The sequence below is a fragment of the Suricata suricatta genome, chromosome 2 (assembly GCF_006229205.1).
Source record: "Suricata suricatta isolate VVHF042 chromosome 2, meerkat_22Aug2017_6uvM2_HiC, whole genome shotgun sequence".
In the NCBI taxonomy this organism is placed as follows: Eukaryota; Metazoa; Chordata; class Mammalia; order Carnivora; family Herpestidae; genus Suricata; species Suricata suricatta.
The window spans coordinates 53,203,700-53,221,153 of record NC_043701.1 but is presented as its reverse complement, the minus strand read 5'-3'; the positions used below and the strand labels follow the sequence as shown (position 1 = coordinate 53,221,153).

General features: G+C 41.2%; 1 protein-coding gene across 5 annotated transcripts in view; it reads right to left on the bottom strand.

Moving 5' to 3' along the window:
- The window catches only part of VSTM2A (V-set and transmembrane domain containing 2A), a 29,259-nt gene extending 12,104 nt beyond the window's left edge, over positions 1-17,155 (bottom strand). The window contains exons 1-5 of one of the 5 annotated variants that reach the window (XM_029926288.1): positions 17,043-17,155; positions 16,327-16,455; positions 14,397-14,563; positions 13,158-13,208; positions 9,777-10,113 (exon numbers count right to left, since the gene is read on the bottom strand). In XM_029926288.1, the coding sequence (XP_029782148.1) occupies positions 9,777-10,113; positions 13,158-13,208; positions 14,397-14,563; positions 16,327-16,405 (634 nt within the window). In that variant the 5' untranslated portion in view covers positions 16,406-16,455; positions 17,043-17,155. Of the gene's footprint in view, positions 1-8,590; positions 8,727-9,776; positions 10,114-13,157; positions 13,209-14,396; positions 14,564-16,326; positions 16,935-17,042 lie in introns of those variants that run through there. The other 4 variants (XM_029926297.1, XM_029926326.1, XM_029926307.1 and 1 more) reach the window with 4 other exon arrangements.
- Between the last annotated feature and the right edge of the window lie 299 nt (positions 17,156-17,454).

Sequence of the window (17,454 nt, the reverse complement as noted above, 5' to 3'; positions counted from 1 at the left end):
ATAAATTTACCAAGATCAAATTCATTACATTCATAAGAACAAAAAAAATAATGTGATGGTCAGATTATCCATCCAGCTCACAGGAAATAATATGCAGTATTCTTAACCTTGACACTACTAGAATTTCTGAGTATACCACATCCATGCTAGGACTTCTGACATACATGTGCACACACGTGTGCATATATGTATAAATATGTGCGTGTACACACACATGTATGGGTGTATATATTTTTAATTTGTCATGACCTCCACAATTGCATACCATTATTCTACTTTGCCTTTTTTTATTTGTTAAATATATTTTATTTGTTTGTTTTCTGTCATGAGCTGTCATCAGACTATCTTGAAATCTGGGGAGTTTTATTTTATTTTGTTATTATTAAATTTTTTTTAACATTTATTCATTTTTGAGAGAGAGAAACAGAGCATGAGCAAGTGAGGGGCAGAGAGAGAGAGAGGGAGACACAGAATCTGAAGCAGGGTCCAGGCTCTGAGCTGCCAGCACAGAGCCCAAGGAGAAGTTCTGGCTCATGGCCTGGGCGATCATGACCTGAGCTGAAGTCAGATGCTTAACCAACTGAGCCACCTAGATGCCCCCAAATCTGTGAAATTTTAAATAGCATGTTTTTCCCCAACATAACAAAATTAATAAACTATCACTGTATAATTATTAATTATACACACACAATAATCAAGCAATTAAAAATCATAACATCTTGGAGCACTTGGGTGGCTCAGTCAGTTAAGTGTCTGACTTTGGCACAGGTCATGATCTCACAGTTCATAAGTTCATGATTTTGAGCACCGAGTCAGGTTCTGTGATGAAAGCTTGGAGCCTGGAGCCTGCTTCAGATTCTGTGTCTCTCTCTCTTCTTGTCTGCCCCTCCTCTGCTCACACTGTCTCTCTCTCTCTCTTTCTCTCAAAAATAACCATTAGAAAAAAATCACACACCTTGACTTCTGATGTACATTTTCATATATTTCTTATTATTTTTCTATGTAAGTATCTCAGATTGATTTAAAGTTTTGTATTCTATCTTTTTTACTTTAATGTTCTGTATCTGGTATTTTTCATATTATATTATGTATTGAATTCAACTAGTTTCATTAAAACTTTATTTTAGAAGCTGTGTAATAGTCACTGTATGGTTTTGACATTTTAACACATTCATTAAGTAACTTCCTTACTCTTGCTCATTTGGGGACTTCTGGTTTAGGGAAGACCTCTGTAATAAGCATGGGTCTGGGCCTGCTTCACCACTGATCTTTCTGGAATCTCCTCCCAGGAATATGACTTCAAGCACAAGTGGGCCACACAGTCCACAGCTCTGTGACTGATCTTTCCAGATAAATTTTCCTCAAGAAGGAAAGTACCAATTCACCATGCAGGTAATCATATACCAAAATGCTTGAGTCATACTGTAACCTTGATGATACAGGTTGATTCTAAAAATCTTTGCCAAGATTATATGTGTCAGATTTGGAAAAAAAAGACTAGGGATTTGACTGAGACTTCATCAAGTCTACAAATACTTTTGAAAACCATGACATTTTAAAAATTGAGATTGTCCACCCAAAGACACAGCATATTTATTCATTTATTCAAACCTAAACTCTGTGAACAAAGTGTTCTAATGGTCTTCATATTTAGAAAGCTTGTTATTGTCTTTAAAAAGAAAACTAGAATTTTATATCTTTTGTTGTTGTTGTTACTGTTGAGAATTATTATGATGTCGCAAACATTTTCTATTTGGGTATTGCTGTCAAATAGAGAATTGGTGTAAGGGTATTTTGTTGTCTCTAAGTCATTTGGAATGGAGCGCATAATCATAGCATATGTAAAACTGACATTTTCTTCTTTACCAAAGTATCAGATACACCTATTTCCTTGTCTGCAGCATCGTTTTTTACATTTGACTTAATTAAACACATGTTTTAAATTACTTACAGTAAAATGTTATTTTCACTTGTGTATTTTGTAATTTTAAATCTTCAGAGCCTCAGGTGTCTGATTTTATGCTAATCTTCTTATATCTGATTTTGCTTTTCTGCTTGGCTCTTTGATTAATTTGAGTTCATTTGAATAGACATCATAAATTATGGCAATGTTTTTCTGTTACTTATTAATTAAATAATTCCTTTCTTAACTCTTGTATTTTTTAGTTCATCATAAATATTGTTTTATGTAATTTTAGAGTTCCCCAGGCTTCTTCTTTCATCTCTATTCATGTTTATGTTCCTTTACTATCTTTTTAATCATAGTTATTTAATAATATGCTTCAATATCTGGTAGGTAAAGAAAGAGGAACCAACCACTACCAGGTTTACGCTGATAGTTAAACTATATCATGTCACTGCTGGAAGTGGGCCTTAGGACATATGTGTTAATATCTCAGTTTCATAAATGACTCCTGAGGTTCAGAGATATTCTGTACACAGCTCACTCAACAAACAACCTGGGGTTTATTGGTTTATCTAAATCCATTTTATTTTTTTTTTCTCTTTTTAAAGCTTTTATCTAGTCTCGCTTGTTTATGTTTTCAGATATATCTAAAATTATTTTAAGATTTTAAAAATTCTGAGGGTCATTTCTGGAAAGCTTGAAATTAATGAAGAGAGCAGCCAGTGTATATAATTGTGGTTTCCAAATACACGTTGTTTATTCAGGCCACACAGTTCAAAGTCTTAACAATCCTTTGGAGTTTTATTATGCTTTGCAGTCAGGATTTAGTTACAACCTTGGGCAAGACAGCTGGTGGCCAATATACTTAGGATGGTTATCTAGAGGGAAATTTATCATCCACTAATGGCACTGTGACAGAAGTAAAAAAGGAAGTTCTGAAATGATACACAACAAAACGTAAGCTAGGAGTGAAGACTCCGTCTTCCTTCTTTAATTCACCACCTACACACACTCAACACACACATGCCACCAGGGCAGAGCCAGGTGGTGTAGACCATTTACTCTCAGGACCTCATTGCTCCTAATAATAATCATCGTAATAAAAAAAAGCACACGCAACAATAGTCCTATTCATATAACAACTAGTTATCATTTATTGAGGGCTTGATCAATGCCAAGCTCTCTTTATATCTAATTTCATTTAATTCTCAAAACTCGGTGAGGGTTTTACCATAGTTTCCATTTAATAAATGAGAATATGAAGACATGCCCAGCTATGAGTGATGCAGATGAGGAGATGGGAACAGAGGTGCCTACTGCCCCTGTTGGTGACTGCCAGGGCGAGAGGCAGAGGCTCTAAGGAATTCCTTCCTATTTATTTCTGCCCCTTGCAGCTGATATGAATGCACCTGTGTTAGACCATAGATGGCAGCGGTGTTCCTTGGGAGAAGGACCCCTGCCTTTTCTCTTTTAAAATGTGTGTTACTTTGGCCAACAGAACTAGTCTTTCCAGCAAGTTCTCAAACCTTTGGTCATCTGTCCAGATAGCTGCTCCCCTGGCAGCTTTCTGAAATCCCAAGAGCTTAGAACACTGGCCAGTCTGCTTTATGTCTCTGCAATTACAGAGCTACCGGAAACCACAGGTAAACCTTAATGTGGCCAGTCATGCATAGAGAAGCCCTTCCAACCCATAGCTGGCCCTTGGTTTTCTAGACCCAGCTAGTTGCTGAATTTCAATGAGTTAAATATGGTTTATGAGGGAATTTAGCCAGTATGGACTTTTAATATACATAATTCTGGTTCAAACACAGCTGACGCAGATTCCTTGGCCTGTATATCTAAAGCACTGCCTCAAATCTATTTTTCATCTTATTCATAGACACTTGATTTACATAGAAGCCACTTAACTGATAGAATTACGATGATCAAATTAATTTAACCTGTGTAAGCAGCCAAGTTGGATCATTTAAACCAAAATCAACATTGAGGTCTAAATTATATCTTTGGCTATCTACCTGTATGCAGCACACCGTTTTCTCATATTTTAAATGAGGAAACAATCTCCTGCAAGACCCTCAGCCCCTTGGCTGCCTCCCCCTCTCCCAACCCCCGCCAGCTTTGAATTCTGTTGCAAGATCATCCTTACTAAATCTGGCCACTTTTGGAAAGCAGCCATATTTATTGGCAAAGGAGCTCCAGGGACCTCTGGGCATCTAGCAGCTGCCAGGCAGCTGCCTCTCAGTGTTCAAGTTCACCTCCTGGTGAAAACACAATCATCATATTTCGGAGTTCAGAGAATCCGCATCCCTGCTGAGTGACTAAAGACTCCACACGCAGAAACAGAACTACGCCATAGCCATGGCCAGATCTCCTGTAAGTGCCAGCTGTGGGTCACGGGAGTGAAGAGCACAGCTTTGCACAAGTCCATCTCTCCACGGAAAATAAATAATGGCAAAAGATCAGTTCCAAAAACTGTAGCACAGGACACATGCATGCGTATCTCATAGGAAATGCTACAAAATTCTTTCCTCACCTAGAAGAACTTTTTTAGAGCTAATGAATTTTGTAATATGCTGCACACAAAAATGCCTCTTTCTGGTTCTAGGTTCAGAGACTTTCATTCAGTAGGTCTTGGGTGGCATTTTTGAATATGAACTTTTAACAAGCTCCCTTGGTAAGTCGGCTTAGGTTGTCTCCGTTACACTTTAAGAAACACTGTTTAGAGTCTCATTCAGTTTTGGAATAGTGGCAGTATTATCTATTTATGCAAATATAATTATAAGGGAAAAAAAGAGAAAAACAGAGGTTTACTATCTCTCTCTGTTTCCCTTTCCTCCAGCAAGCATGAAGTCCACTTGCTCTAAGCACCTGGAGGATTACAAATGTAAATTGTAATATTTGCAGCCTACAACTTCTTGTTGGATGACTGACTATCCCCTCGTGCCTGAGACAGAGGCTTCCCAGAATGTCGGGCAGAATCCAGCCAAGAAAGGAGAAAAGCCCCTGGGGGAAAAAATCCTACAGTGCAGGGTACAACAATGGCATCAAAGTGTCAACAAGGTGCTTCAGAGCCCCAAAATAGGAAACAACCAATTCTGAGACTAAGGAGGAAGCTTTCGGAAAAGAATTTGCATTTGAGTAGGAACTCAGCAAAGAGGGATGGGCCCACGAAGAGAAAACACATTTGCAAAGTCACAGAGGTAAAACAGTATCTGAAAACACGGAGGAAATATCAATTAAGAAGATTATGGGCCTGAGGACTGGGAACTCAGGAGAAACAAGGCTGGAAATTACACCATGAAAGTTTATGATGGTGTTTTGGAAACAGTAATTATTTCATACTTGCTCTGTCATGATCTGTTCAATGCATTAGAATTTAAACAGGCAGAATATTAGGAGCTGTTGTAAGAGATGGGGAAAGGGTAGAAGGCCTATCTTGAGAACAAAGTCCCTGTTGGTGGAACAGGAAAAAATGCAGTTGTTCAAGGATATTTTAAAGAGACAATTGGTAGGACTGCATAACGAATTCATTGTGGCAACCGAAATAAATAGAAATAAGAACATTTTCAAGGTTTCCACAAGACCTGTGATGGTGATCATGTTATTAAAAGGATTTGGGAACACTGGTGGAAGAACATTTCTTTTTGGTGAAGAAGCTAAGAAATAAATTCAGTTTTGAGTTATTTGCATTTAGGGGCCTAATCTAGGGATCACTGTGAAACAACTCACCCTACAACCCTTCATTATTTCTCAGGAGTCAATGTCAGCTGGGCTCAGCTGTGAGGTGCTGGTTGAAATAGCAGTGGAGGCAGAAGTTAAAGGCTGGCCCTCTTAGGCTTCACTCCACTCAGCAAGATGGTCTCAAGGTAGCTGCACTTAGATGGTGCCTGGCTGAGAGGCCAACAGCAGAAGCTAGAAAGGCTAGAAAGCTAAAAAGCCAACAGCAGAAAGGCTAGGTCTGGACCTGGCATTGCATTACTTGCATAACATTACCTTATACTTTCCTGTCCAAGTGGTCTCAGGCCAGCCCCGGTTGGGGGGCAGGGAGGAAAAGCCCCACATCTCAATGGATGCAGGATGCAGTCAACTAAAGTGCAGCCATCTCTCCCTTGCCACAGTGCCTGTAGAAGGCACATGCCGACATGCACTGAGGAGCCGACCCCAGGTAACCCCAGTCTGGTTCTTCAGAAAGAAATCAGAATTGGAAGCAGGGGTGGAGGAGTTTTCTGAGGGAAAGTTAGCAGTGGAAATCCTAAAAGTGGATGAGAAGTTCATGGAATTCAGAATGGAACAAGTCTACATTCAAGAGAGGTCTTTGTTGGGAGAAGCCAACAAAGAGGGGCAAACTCTAAGAGCCAATCAAGAGGACACGGGAAGACTGATGTTCCTAGCAACTGCGCAGGACAAGACAGGAGAGGCGAGGGGACCGGGCTGTGGACTGGACTGCGGGGGGAGAGGGGGCGTGCAGAGAAGGAGGTGCTAGGAAGGCGGCGTGGGCGCCGGCGCCCCCTGCCGGATGGTGGTTTGTGTCTGGTGCATTCAGACCGGTTGGTCAGTTTTCCCAGGCGTGGGGAGGGGTCCAGTAGCAGAGAAGGAAGAGGGGGACAAATGGCAGACTGGACAGTGGCCTGTAGAGGGCACCTTTGGCTTTGGGAAGGGGGATGAGACCAGAAGTTAGCAGACAATGGTGTGTATAGTGAGGGGTTTGGGGAGGGGTGAGCGCTCCAGTCTGGGTGTCTCTGTGAAGGTGGAACTAGAATCAGGAATTCTTCCTTCTCAGAACATCTACAGGACATTTCTTCAATGTTAATCATGGGTGCACAAAACTGAAGTTCAAAAGAATTGGAAATGAGAAAACAAAGGGTTGCAAAAGCCAGCTTTGTGTCTGTTTGCTTTATCATTACCCCTTATTATTTCGGTTTTAATTGTGCATTATCAAGTGAATTGAAAAGCTGTCATAAACAGTTTAAAGCCAGAGGGTCCCATCACATGCTCACTAACTTTTGGAAAAATAGGGGGAAAATATGGGACTAGCTACATTAAATGATAGTTAAATCTATCTTTATCTTGTGATATGTAGATGGTAATAGACTTTTTCCCATTTTTCTTTTTTTGTGTGTGCGTGTGCATGTAAATGTATGTTTTAGGAAAACTAGTTAATTGTACAACAATTTGAACATTATATCTAGGTGTATATACAGAATTACTTTCACTTAATGCTTGTCTTGTATAGCGACAGAAATTCTTTGACAGAAAAATTCTATGAATTAAGAGTTGAATAACTCAGCCTAAATAATTTGGTCAACCAAGGTCAAAGCCTATCAGAAGAGAAAAGGCCAGATAAACCAGCCTTTTGTACCACAGGTTAACATTACAGTGTCATATGTACCAATGATGAAGTGTGCCTCCTATAGTGAAAACACAGAGGCTGCTGTTGCTCTTGGCCTGTAAAAGCAAGGTTTTAATTTTTGTGTCTTCATCATCTCTTGCCTTTAATAGAATAAGAAAAAAAAAGATGCATGATGAATGGAATTTACAAATATTTTTTCTGCTCACAAAGAGAGGAAGTATGTCTCCCATTTTTGTGTCATTGTGCCTGGCGTAGAAGCTCTTGGAAGGATGGAGAGTGAATAAATGAAGCATGGGTATTGAAATCAGCTTTATTTGGATATAACCTGGAAAATTATAAAGCAAAATTATAAATCAGGATGTAGGTATTACAGTGAATCTACTATATAAATATCCATCCCAGATACTGTATTTTATACAATAATTGTGCAAGCTCAGAAACTTACACAAGTATAGAATGGGGGTGTGGGCAACCCCAGATGCTGAAGTAGTTAAAAAGTGTTACTAAATGTATCAAAAATATTTTCCAGTATTTCTATTGGTAGAAAAACATAGAAATGAAAGATGTGGATATATTCCATGTTAATCTTTGCTACAAGCAGATGGCTTTGGATGCATATCTGGGTGCTTGTGCATGAAGTCAGCACCCCATCTTCCATATGCATATATCCATGCATGCATATCCCTTCTTCTATTTTGCTTTAGAGAAAACTAGTCAGGCTGGTGGTGTGGTGAAAAAATAAGCAGTGATTCCTATTTGAAAACTGTTAGAAGATACTTAGAATTTTACCATTTAACTCCAATCACAATACTAAGAAAAATATATTAAGATAAGTTAGCTATTTTTAGAGTCCATTATTGAATCCAAAAGTAAATAATTTAGAAATAGAACATTTCCGTCCAGGCTTAAAATCCTCCATTGGAAGAGGGAATCCATTTGATTTTCCTCAACGGAACAGATTTATGATCTCTAGTTTGGAATATTCTATGTAGGCTACTAATTCCACTTCCATGATTTGGAGTCTCACTAATAAGGTTGTAAACTGTCTGCTGAGGCTTCTTTGTAATTTTGCATATAGTGTCTTCCTTCTTTTGTTTTTGCATGAAGGGGAGGGGGACAATGTCTCCAAAAACATTGAATCTTTATCAAATAATGGTTACAAAAATTCTAACCACTAGGTGCGTGCGTGCGTGTGTGTGTATGTTACATATGTATATGTGTATATACATTCATAAATATATATATATGTACATATATTCTAGCTATGGTCTTCTTCTTTAACTTGGGAAACAAAAGAGATGATAAAGAAGAAAATGAGACAAAGCCACACAAACTGAGCCTTAGAGAGGCTAAGGGGCTAAGCTATTTATTCATCAGACTGGCAGAAACTGCCATGACCAAGGCAAGTTCACCCACGCAAACTCCAAGGGACCCTGAGTCAAGCTCTCCACACATCATATCCATTAGCACCTGATGAATAAAAAGGAAGCCTAGGTTGGCACATATTATTTTCAAAGTGCTGTTCACCAGCAAATATTTAATATATATGTACATCTGTATCTGAAATCATCCTAATGAAATGACCGGGTTTTTGTATATGATGGCTAAAGTGACCTTGAATGTTAGCCATGTCATTTGCTATTACCAAGAATAGTATCAATAATTCTCCAATAATAAGCTGTAAAGGGAAAAACTCAAAGAATGATAAATTAAATATTCTTATGCTCCCTTCATCCTGTAATATCACGTCAAGGGTTTGAACAAAATACAGAACAGTCACAGGGTCGTGCAGGGGACTGCTCATTCCAAGAAGCCTTTATCCCACATCAAGGTTACAACTTCAATGAGTTTCCATTGGCTGAGTGATTGCATAAATTAATGCTATTCAGAACAGCTTTAACTTGCACAGCTGACTTGGGAAATGTGTGACTAAGCTCCTAAATTGGCATCGAAGGCACATTTGCGGGAGTTGCCGAATCTCTGCACCACTTACTGCCTTTCATCCCCTCTCACTTCCTGCCATTATCATTATCACTTTCATCACAGGCAGCTGAAGTTTCTCCTTCAAAATCAAAAGCCCTTGGAGAACAATCCTGCCTTAAAGCTATGGGCCGGTGAAAATGTGTTGTCCCTTTCATTTACATTTTGATTAAGTGAAAGTCTCTTAATTTGGGCCATTATCGATACATAAATCTGTAGAGAAAATGAACATGCACTTATAATGCAACCAACATGACATGATTTACTGTTCTTATAAGGTGTAAATACAGAAGGAGGGGAAACAAGTCCAGCTCTTAGGTCCCCTGGACATGTAGCACTGCCAGAGACTAAGGGGGCGACTCACGTCCTCTGTGAAGGCGAGCCTCAAACTCCACGGGCTTCATCTCATTATTATTTCAACTGCACTAGGTCTCCAATTTTACAACCATCAAACATAAATCTGTCTACTCTACTTGACCGATCTTCCCGTGGGAAGGTTTGTGAGTGGTAAAATGAAAGGCTCAAAATGGGTTTCCATACCTGATTGTGGACTTTGTTTGGGGATTTTGGCTACCGCTTGAGGGCTGGCTGTGGAGTGCATTCGCTGGTTGCCAGAGCTGTGGATGCTGCTGGGAATGGCCACTGAGACATTCTTGCGAGGCTTCATATCCTGCAGCCACATGGGCGAGGCTTCGAAGGCCTGCATCCTCCTAGCATGGCTGTTGGCATTGACTTTCAAGTAGGCCTGGGCTTTGTGTTCCTGCAGCTCTCCGTAATTAGCATCTGTCACCCTGCATTCGTACAAGCCTTCGTCCTTTTTCCTCACTTTGGAAATCTGAAGCTTGTGAGAGATGTCATTGCCTTGGACTTTCACAGTCTGAAAAATTGCAGGTGAAAAAAAATAAAGTGCTACATCAAATGATTGTGTTCCCATACTGGCTCCCAAGCTTGCTAATGTTGGAAAATTAAAGGGGCTTAATAGCCTCGGAGCCACAGTCAGAGAGCTATTTATTTTCTCAACAGTCAAATACGAAGGTCGTATTTATCCCATTGCACTAACAACTGGCTTCACAAAATCAAGGGATAATTAGTTCAATCCAGCCAGCGCCAGATTCTATTAGCCATGTGGTCCCCAGATCCTAGGTTCCAGGTCTGCCATTTTCCAACCATGGGATTGACCTCTGCCTGGTTAGCTCCGTTGGATGAAGCACAAACATAATAAGGTAAAGGACACAGTTTGTACAGCCTCTTGTCTTCATTGCAGGCAACAACTCTGAGAGATCACAAAAACATGTTCTTGGTGACAACAGGGTTTAAGTGAGCGAGTGTTTTTATCCCCACATTGGGGGTGCCTTACTAAAGGTACTGACACAGGGCTTGAATATTAAGTATTCTTCTCAGATGTTTGATGCAGGTTTGCCAATAGTCATGGGGTGGCATGACTCAGGGTACATATTCATATCACCTGGTCTTATGGTCAGAGTACATACCCCTGGCAATGACAGGGTCTTTATGCTACCGGAGCTAGAGATGCCTTCATTTAGACACTGGTTTGATTTTCAAGAGAGAAACTGGCTTTCTTATTTCTTCTAATAATTTTTATGCCAGATTAATAGAAAAATTATGTGTCAGTGTAATATGTAAGATTATATATAATTTTATATTATGTCTGATATACATGTATACAATATATCCATAAGTATCTTTATCAGAACAGCTAGATTCTATATATATCATACATTATCCATGATTGACAGGATACAATATATCCATAAGTATCTTTATCAGAACAGCTAGATTCTATATATATCATACATTATCCATGATTGACAGGATGATGGATTTCATAAGACACTGAGGATTTAAGGACTTGGGTGATTTTGAAAAGCAAAGAAAAGAAGTTAAGAAGGCATATACTTTCAAATGGCCCCAAGTAATTAAGAAAACTTGGGAAGCATTTATCTGTTTTTTTCATACAGAGATGTATACAATTTCCAACGTTTGAACCATAGCCATAGTGTGTGTTTATTTGTATGCAAAATTATGTATAACTGTACTAATACTACAAAACTAATGAGGATTAATAGTTTCAAACAGTCAGTTGAGTTTGAAATAATTGGAGTATTTATATGATTATTTTCTTACAGTAGAGTAAACAGATTCGGGAGTTTGGATCCATGATTCTCAGCACTGACTGCATACTAGAATCATCTAGGGAGCTGTTAGAAAATGGTCTCATTTGGATTAATGCAGAAACATTAAATCTGCCTCTCAAGGAGGTGAAGCTCATATCAATGTTCCCTAAAAGAATTCCTGAGAATTCTTAACAACCGCTGGTTTAAGACACATGACATGACCAAGGTCACCCTGAAGGTAAACTGGGAACAAACTACTTTCTACCTCAGTTTATCAGGAGACCTTTGGCTGATTTACTAGATTGTACTAACTTTTGGCATAGATAATACTGTTAGGGGCTGTATGTAGTAGCTGTCTGCATGACCATGTACCTTAACTGCATGCTTCCTTAGTTCAGGATGTGTGAGGCTGCTTTCCTTACTGCTTCTTGGAAGATATAGGCATGGGTGGAGGGTGAAACTTGAATGGTCAGTAAACAATCTAGCCGCATATACATGCATATAAAATGAAATATTTAAGAAAAGTATTGTCAATAATTAATTTTACCAGTAAGTCTTTTTAGCACTGTATGAAAACAATAATTATGTGATATCATAATAATTGCATTGAAATATTCTAAAGACAGTAAGTATATGAAGATAAATTGTAGTTTTGGGTTTCTGTCTTATTTTTGTTTGATATTTGCTTCCATGTTTAGATTCTATATTTACTTTTGATTCTATTACTGCAATATACTTTTATACTTTTGGTTGTGATATAACTCCAACTTTATGCCACTTTTTTGCTATTGTAACAGCTTCAGAATGAATTTTCTTTTTTAATGTAAGTCATTGGAGTTTTAGATTCCTAGAATGAATAAATAAATAAATAATAGGATTAATTTATTTAATACAATATTATTTTCATATTATAAAAGTTATATATAATATATACAATATTTTGTATTTTATAATTTATATATATCATTGTTTTATAAGGAAATTCCTAAGTATATATAATGCTAAGCAGCCCTTGTACTTCCTGATTATGTAACTATTTCATTTCTAGTGATGGAAACATCTTTATTATTTATAAATGAGTTAGACAGTTCTATCAATATAAAGTGATTCTAGGAGGTTTCAATTGTGGTGTAGTAAAAGAATGCAATTTTCTTTTTATTTCTAATTTCACATAGAATTATTAAAAGTAATAATCAGGACAGTTGAAATATGTCTCGAGATTGTCAATAGGTCAATGTCCTCCATTATGTTTTATATTTATATTGGCTTTGGCTTTATATGATTTTAAACACTGGCATTAGAAATACACTGCATACATTTTGAATCATATTGAAAACAGTATTTTCTATTCAATTTCAATATCCTTTTGGATGCTTTATGTTTTACTTCCTATTAAAGGATAATTATTTCTTTGATTTTGAATGAAAATTAACATTGCAGCCCTACAGTCTTACAACTATTTAACGCTAAGAAGAGTGAGGAAAAAAAAAACCGTCACACTCTTTGGCCGGCAAAATAAGTCATTAGTAATTGCTTAAGTATATACGATATTAAAGCAAATAATTTTACTGTATCTATTTTTAATCTGCCTCAATTTTTTTTGGGCCCTGTGAAATAAGAAAGAACAAACAGGCTCTCGCTCTACGTTCGTGAAATTGCCTTTCTCAGGGACAACTCCTTAAAAGGCTTTTTTTTAAAAAACCTAAAATTCACTCATTTTCATCTGGGCCTGCCTGGCCGCGGACAAAGGAACGCGCCCCCTGTCGCCTGTCGCTGTGATACTCACGCTGATCTTGGTACCGTCGTTGTCCGGGTCTCGGTCGGGCACCAGCTCCACCTGCGGGACAAGGAGACGACTCTCAGACTCGGGACCCCCAGGTCCCCGTCCGGACCGAGCCAGCCGGCGAGCCCCGAGCAGAGGCTGGAAGACCGTCCCCTGTGGCGCGATTCAGAAAACACACCGACGAGGACGAGCGCGGCCCAGGCCACCGCGGCGCGGGGAGGGGACCGCGCGGGGGCGCTGCCGAGTTGCGCGCTCGGGGAGGTGGGTCCCGGACGCGAGGGGGCGCGGGCGCGAATGGAAGTTTGCTGGGACGGGATTCTGCGTCTTTTCCCGGCCTGCGTCCCCTCCCTGGGGTCTCTGCCAGAAATTCTTTTCTTTTCTTTCCTTCCCTTTTCTTTTCTTTCTTTCTTTCTTTTTCTTTTTTTTTTTTTTTTCCTCTCCTATAAGCCCGCCGCCTCTTCTGCTGTATTGTTTAATCTCTGCTCGGACGCTCTTTTCCCAGCCTCTACTCCGTTTCTCTACACACACCCCCTTCTCAGCCCACCCCTCCGTCCTCTCCGGGGTGCTCAGGAGTCACCTCCGCGCCCTCCATGATTCGCTCCCCATTTTCTTTCCCTTCGCACCCCTTTCTCTCTTTCCTTCTCCCCCCGCCTCTTTCCACCTCCCCCCAGCTCTCTCCCCGCCTTTCTTCTTTCTTCTCCCTTTCCCTCCCTCCCTTGCCCGCCTCCACTTACCCCTCCTCTTTTCCCTTCATTCTCTCTCCTCCTCCTCCCCAATCTCTTTTCTACCTCAGTCGTGAGAACTGACGGTGTGTGTGTGTGTGTGTGTGTGTGTGTGTGTGTGTGTGTATGTGACGGGGGGGGGCGGGGGAGAGGAGAGAGAGGAGAGAGATGGAGACACAGAATAATCGCTCCCCACTCCACCGTCCCCGAAAGTAAAAGAGAGTGTCCTGGGATGTATCAACACAGTTGTCGTGTATGGACAGCTGGACCATAGCCGGTACTAAAAAAAGAAAGTTATTTCCAGTTTTAACCCGGGAAGACTCCTCTTTGGTTTTAACGTGATGTCAGCAGGACACATTCCTGTTCACTGCCTGGCATTCCTGGCATCACTTGCTAACAGAACCAGGAGGGCCCCCGGGGGCACCCTGTACTCTATAAGGTACTAAGCTGGACACATAGAGGACTAAGGGGGTGAATGGGACAGACGCTGGGGGCGTTGCGGGTGACGCGACTCTGCTACCTGCGCACCAGCCACCTCGGCCCCGGGCTCCAGGTCCTCGGGTCCCCGCAGGAACCACCACTGGATCTCCAGATACACCGAGGCAGAGCCACTCTGGAAAGCGCAGGACATCTCCACATTCTGCCCCTCGGTCGCAGTCACGTTCCGTGGAAACTCGGTGAATTTTGCTGCAAAACAGAAATGCATCTTGTTGGAGTGTGCACACCACTCTCATCAGCTTCTCTTTCCTTGAGAGCTCGCTACATTTTTTTCTTGGACTTAAAAAAGGGGAGGGGGCAACAAAACTCCTCTGTGACATCTCAGACTTTGTCTGGCTCCCCAACCCCCTTCCCTTTGCCTCTTTCCTGTCTCATTTTTGGGATCATGCCTAAATAACTTTGTTGTTGATGAAGTCCAGATAATGGAAAGGTTAACATGCTTGCCAAATAACTCCCCACTGTTAGCCAAGATGCCCACATACCCTTTGTCAGACTGCAGCACAACACAAAACTTATAGAGGGATTCAGTGAGCTCCATTTTTGACAAATCTGTCAAGCTGATCTATGAGGAGAGCCTCTTGCTCTAAGTTTCTAAACAACCTATGACTAACTGGATGTTCACGTAATAGAGAATGGATCATGATCACCTGTCAAAATGCACATTCTTGATATATCAAAACAATGATTAACAATTGCAATTTTAAGACCACGGCCGTGAAACAAGTTGCACACATTTTAAGCCGTGAATATTTCTTTCTAGATTCACCTTGATATTTGTTCTCATCTAGCCCTCACACTGTAAATTGCTGTACATCATGGCATGTAAGAATCTCACTCCTCATTTTCAGATTAAAGACTGTTTTGAAGTCACCATATATATTTTTTTAGTCCTTTCACTATCAATTTTGACACTGCAACTCTGCAAAATTCAGAGTTAAGCTGAAACTCACAAAAATGAAACGTTCCTTTTCTCCCAAAGGCATTTCTTCAGCATGGAATGCTTTGGGTGATTGTTCTTGTCTTGTTTAAGGGACACTTTGCAAAGAACTGATGTTTGCCTAAAGTAGTCTTAGAGAGATTTGTGGCTGACGGACTCATGGAAAGGAGGGCTGGGGGGCTGGAGGACTGATTTTGGGTGGATGCACTGTCTCCCCACTTTTTAAAGAAAGGCACCATCAGTATCTCTTTTCAAAATTTTGTGAAATACCAGAACGATCTCCACTGAAATGGAACTGTATTTATACTTAAAGGAAGTAACAGATGTTAAGGAAGACATTCTGCTCTGAAAAGGACTTTTCTGTTGAAGCTGGAAGGAGGAAGATGGCATTTCTGCTTACAGAAGTGGTGCAGTCTTCCGGCAGCAGAGATGTGATCTGTTCGTGGTGCTGAAATGATCACTGCAGCCTGCGAAGTCCTGAACAACTGGATTCAGCAGGCTGCTGCTGCTGTTTGTAATGCAAGTCGTGCCTTTTTATGGGTCCTCAGAGGAGTCTGTCCTTTGATAAACACACATGCAAACGAAGTCGCAAGGATCGAGAAAAAGGAAACTCTAAACCAATTCTGCCTACACTGAGGACTGGCAATGGAAAGCCCCCCATCCCCAGCTCTGTTTGTTTGCGCTGATTATGTATGCATGAGTGGTTACCCATTGCATGCACACAGATACAAGGCACACACACACACACACACACACACACACACACACACACCCCTGTGTTTGCGTTTGCAGAGGAACCCACTTCATTGTCAGGCACCAACTAGATTTGCTCTCAAATCTAGCTTGCCTACTATTTAATAAACTTTAAAGAAAAATGCCAAACAGAACACTATTCCACTGTTACTACATCTGCTTGGCCGTTCTTTGAATGTACACACACACACACACACACACACACACACACACACACACCCTCCTCAAGCAAATGTATATTTGCCAATGAGCACAGACTTACCTTGAGAAGAGAGCCCTTGTTGTACATATAAAACGGAAAAGAAAACAAATCCAACATACGCCAAAAAGATCCCCATCATTCCAAAAAGGGGAGGGGGGTCACATCAGTATAGCCGACAACCAAAAAGCCCTAAAAGAAAGGAATGTAAATGTGTCAGAGGCTCAGTCTCAGAGCCCAGGGCTCGACTCTGCAAACATCCTGCTTCTCGTTCCGCGAGGACTGGCTTTGGGGAGAGGGGAGCGCAATTCGCGAAGGTTAAAACCGGCTGGCTCTGATTCGGAGAGGCTTCGAGTCCACACTCGGGCTTGCAACGCGGGGAAGTGCCTCAGCTGCTTCGCTGCGTGCTCTCAGCTACCTGGCAGCTCGTCCAACGTCAGCCCGCTGCTCCGGCTTGCGTGATCACTGCCCTCCCTAAACGCCGAGCCAGCTCGGGAAGTGGGGAGTGGGCAAGGGGGGCGGGCTGGAGGACTTCGCCGGGCTCGCCGCGCCGCAACTTTTCCCTCTAATGGCTGCGATGATGCCTTTAACTCTCTGCGCGCCGGACAGCTCCCCACCTGCCGGGAACTCGGGCCGGGCAGCCCGCGGCGGGCTCGGGGCTTGGCGGCTCCGTCTACGTCTTCCTTCTGGACAGCAGGAGCATTTTTTTTTTTTCCCAATTTGCTTCCCCGTCCCACCCCCCACTCCCCTTCCCTCCCCATCGATGGACTCTTTCTTGCCTCGGCAGACTGGATCCCTCCGTGCTTAAGAGGACAATAGAGTTGTAGGATTGCGGTGTAGGATTGCTGGCGGCTGGGAGCTGGGGATTTGGGGAGGAAGTTGGGGCATTGTTGAAGAGAAAGGGAGGAATGGGATGGGGAGAAGAAGACTGCTTTAGGGCGACGAAAACAGTCATTTGAGGGAAAGGTCGCTTAACCAGTTATAACTGCTTTAACTAGAATGATCACATGCTATTATTCTTCACGAATTTATTGCCGAACAGCCTCCAGTGAAGGAGAAACAGCTCATGCAGGCACCGTACCGCTCTAGCTGGCAAACGGAAAAGACAAAAAGTACGAAAAGTCACGTATTGAGAGAATTTTCCAGAAAGAAAAGCTTACCATACTACAATTCTATTTTATTATTTAAAAA